This window comes from Colletotrichum spaethianum (assembly GCF_022836535.1).
Source record: "Colletotrichum spaethianum MAFF 239500 DNA, contig03, whole genome shotgun sequence".
Taxonomy (NCBI): Eukaryota; Fungi; Ascomycota; class Sordariomycetes; order Glomerellales; family Glomerellaceae; genus Colletotrichum; species Colletotrichum spaethianum.
In genome coordinates, this window is record NW_026054773.1 from 1,355,449 (window position 1) to 1,359,484 (window position 4,036).

The following is a 4,036-nucleotide window of genomic DNA, read 5'->3' on the forward strand; positions in this document are numbered from 1 at the left end:
AGCCTGACGAGAGGGATGAATGATGCAATTGTGTCGTGAAAATAAGTCATTAACGCATGAATAAGGCCAGCCCGACAAAGGCTGGCGAGAGAATAGGGGTGATTTGTGTAAGGAAGCGAGGAGATTGAGGGGAGAAAGACAAGAGTATCAGAGGAGAGAGCGGGTGTAGCAACTGCAACCTCGATGGCGGGATACTCATGGCCCCGTCATGTTCTGTTGCCTCGTTGTCTCTGATGGTGTGCCCATTGTCGGAGAATGTTGCCATATCCAAAGAGCCCACGAAAACTGATAAAACGTATAAGATGGCGGCTGTTCGAAGCCGGCCACAGGCTATCTCGACGGCCGGAAAGGCCCGTCGACCCTCACATCCTTGACCCCCTCAGGCATCATTCTCAGCCACTCGGTCCAGTTGTCGATATCGATGGGCTCATCGCCTATCCGGAAGGACAGGACGAGCTGCTGGCCCTCGGTGCTGAATGGCAAGCTTGTCCTCAAGGGGCCGATGTTGAGCGGGGCGAGGAGGATCGAGGGCAGTCGAGCGTTTCCAGACATTTGCATGTGCAACGGCGAGGGGAAGCTCGTGATCGTTTCCTTTTCAGGATTTCTGTCCTGTACGAGGGACGGGTAGTTGGAAAGCAGCTTCGAGTGAAGCTCTGCAGCGGAGAAGGGGCTCGTGAAGCGTTGTGAGGCGCGCGTTTTGAGGTGTTCGGTGAGCACTTTTGTAAAGGTGCAGCGGTCCAGGGCGTCGAAGTGTTCCTCGGATACGGCAGCGGCAACCAGTTCCAAGACGCCCTGCTGGCGGTGCATCTTCGAAGACGGGAAGAAGGCGGCGTCCATGATGATAAGCGTATCCGAGCACGCCTCCTCCAATACCTGCTGGATACCGCTCCACCTGATCGTCTCGGCCCTGTCCTTGTCCTTGGAGCTAGGGGAAGATCAGTCAGTGTCCAGGCGCGAACCACCCCGGCAGCAAAAAAACTCACCTAGCAAGCACCATTTCCCGGTTGCCGTCTAGATACGAGTGGCCATTGTAGTAGACAATCTTCAAGACGTCCCGCTGGTCGCGGTCCTCCACAAAGTCGGTGATTTTCCGCGAAAGCCACCTCCACGGGCTCTTGCAGGCCTCCGAGGCAGACGGGATCGTGGTGATGGAAAACGTATACCGGTAATACTGGTCAAAGACCTCTCCCAGCTCCTTGACAGAACTTCCGACGCTAAAGTCAGGGTCATCTTGCCAGTACAACAGCAGGACCTGTGCGCTGGAGTAGCGGCTGCGGCTGGGCGTGGACAGGATCCTCGAGACGTTGGTCTGCAGGTCCGACTTGAGGCTCTCGATGCCCGGCAACATTGGCGGCTTGTCGAGCCTGGGGCCGGTCGGGAGTGGCGTGCGAATGCGGGATTCGCTCAGTCGATGCTGTCCCGGAGGTGTTGGAGAGTCTATGTCCATCTCCTGGGGGTCCTGCGAGTACATTTGCTTCACATTGTTCATGACAGGGGCAGGGCTGAGCGGGCGCTGCGCCGACATGGACGGGGCGATGTCCTGGATCGTTGGACTATGAGACCTATGATATTTCCTAACGGCATCCTCCCAGGTCATGTTGTGATGGCTGGGATGGCACTTGACGGAGGCAAAACAGTCAGCAGGGGTGAGCACTTTGGGAGACACGGTTGAGCTGGGGTTCGAGGAAACATACTGCAACTCTCCTACGACGACAGTCGTTGCAGGCGCCGAGCTTCCTGATGAGCGCGGCTTTCTCTCTCTGTTGCTGGGACAAAGGACCGGTTCGCCTCCTGCTCGCGCGGACCCGGTTAGAGACGTCGGAGCCATCCTTGACATGGAATATGGATGTTAAGTTAGGAGAGGTGTCGGCACTGTACGATGTGTTGCTTGTGTCCGCAGACATATTGGTGGCTGCGGAGGCCGCAGTTGCCTGAGTTGAGATGGACGAATTGGTGTCCTTTCTCAGGGGAGGAGAAGCCGACTGGCCGGGGGTGGGAGGAGGTTGCTGCGAGGACTGGCGCTGCTGAGGTGTGATCTGCTGCTGCTGCTGCTGCTGCTGCTGTTGTTGTTGCTGCTGCTCTTGTTGCTGCTGTTGCAATGGTGGCTGCACGTGCTGCTGGACTGGAGAGTGCTGAGACTGAGGCAGCTCATGTTGCGACATTGAAGGCGAGCCAGTTTGGGGTCTGTTGCCAGACTCCTCGCTGCCGTTCTTCGGAGGTGCCTCTAACAGACTCGGAGCCGGATGCATGCTTGCAAGTGCGTTGTCTGAATCCCTTTGTCACAGCAGCAACTACCCTCGACCCATCCTCGGTGTGAAAGCGGTGTGTGTGTGTGTGTGTGTGTGTGTGTGTGGCAAAAAGAAAAGATGGCGAGAAGAGGAGGTGTGGCGAGGGAAGAACCCTGTGACTTTCTCCCTCTCTTTCTCTCCAACTCTCTCTGTCTTGACACTTTTGCGCCGAGTGGCTGTTGCGCGCGTTTTCTTTGACGTCGGAGCAGATTGTGTGAGAAGAGCCCCACCGAGATTCACCGACGCGAGCGTGCGAGCAGAGAAAAGTGAGGGGTAAAAGAAACGGGTCCCTTCCGGCGGGGAGCAGCCAAACACAGAATGCGCCGAGTTCGAGGGAGAGCAATTGAGACCCGGAGGCCGGGTAGAAACACCGCAGAGACGGTCGAGGATGAATAAAAAAGAAGGACAAGTGACGAGGTATTTGGTTTTCGGTGGAGGACCGTCCCAATTCGAGGTGTGTGAAGGTGGGAGGATGAGGGCCGAGGCCGAAGGTGCACGAATAAAAAATAAGGTAGGTCGGTCAAGATTTAAGGGTACGTGCACCGAGCACCGGAGAGGGAAAGAGGGAAGAAAAAGCACAGACCAGGCCCCCCGGTATGGTTGCTTGAGTACTGTAGGTACCTTACTGGGTTGTCGTGGACGGTAAATGGGTAGCGGTGGTGGTGGTGGTGGTGAATAAGGTCGGGTGGGCGGTGGTGTGGTGGTGGTCGCTTACTCTGGCGGGACGGGTACCTCTCAAAGCCGTGTGTGGTGTCGGTGGGTGTGTGCCCGTGTGCGTGTGAAAGAGAGGAGACTTGAAAGGTGAGGAAGGGGGGTACCTTTGGGCAAGGTACCGATCAGTCCAGGCCGGCCCGGGATGTCACACTGAGATGGACGGGGGGAAAAGACGGAGAGGAAGACGAGGGTTGGGGTGTGCGTGTGTGTGCGTGGTGGTCTCGGCCGAGGAAAGCGAGACAGTCAAGACGGGAAGATCGTGCCAAGCTGGGTTGATGGTGTCTGCTAGTTCGAGACGATCGAGTTACCGTTTCTCACTCTCAGATCTCCGCCCATGTCATAGAACGAGGCTTGGAGCAACGGGCGAAAATGGCCTCGTACAAGCGACTTGTCAAAGGACGCTTCTGTGTGGTGAAAGAGAGGTGAGGACCCGGTGGCAGGGATCGTGGGTGTTGTGGATTTTGGGGTTTGGAGAGTTGGGTGCTTGGGCTTTTTGCTGCTGAGTGAGTGAGTAATGAGTACGGTACGTAAGGGATCTGAGTGAGGGTTGTGACTTTTGTCGAGCGGGTCTGGGTCTGGATCTGGGTCTGGGATTTTGGTCCGATGTTTTCGGCGCTGTTGGGACGTTTGTTTCTTTCGATATCCCGATGTCCGATCTAGGCCAAGGTGCAGCTAGCTAGCTGCTCGTTGCTTCTTGTCAATGCTGGCCAGGTGCTGCTAAGTTGAACCACCGCAAAGTACAGTACCCGGGACGGCCTCCCGGATTTCTAGACGGTTTTGCCGGCAGTGGACTTGGCGTCGTGGGTTTTCGAAGTGGTTGTTCACTTCCCTCCCATGACTTCATGTCAGTTTACGAAATCGTCTTTTCTTCTTGACACAAGGTTTTCCTCACCTTGAGTTTCTTTCCCACACATGGCGATCGTTTACTTCCCTGCAAAAACTCAATGCAAGATGAGAGCGGATCTCAACTAGCCTTTTTTTCGAAGGCAAGCAGGTGGAATGATGCTTGGAGAGGAAGAAAAAAAAGAAAAAAA

The 4,036-nt window shown here is 55.8% G+C and overlaps 1 protein-coding gene across 1 annotated transcript; it reads right to left on the reverse strand.

Annotated features, from left to right (window-relative positions):
* Positions 1-330: 330 nt before the first annotated feature.
* ColSpa_01870 (uncharacterized protein) lies at positions 331-2,249 on the reverse strand (the record flags this gene model as incomplete). Its single annotated transcript, XM_049268082.1, has 3 exons — positions 331-925; positions 984-1,540; positions 1,695-2,249. 3 exons carry the CDS (start codon positions 2,247-2,249, stop codon positions 331-333), a joined length of 1,707 nt encoding a protein of 568 aa, XP_049124039.1.
* Positions 2,250-4,036: the final 1,787 nt, after the last annotated feature.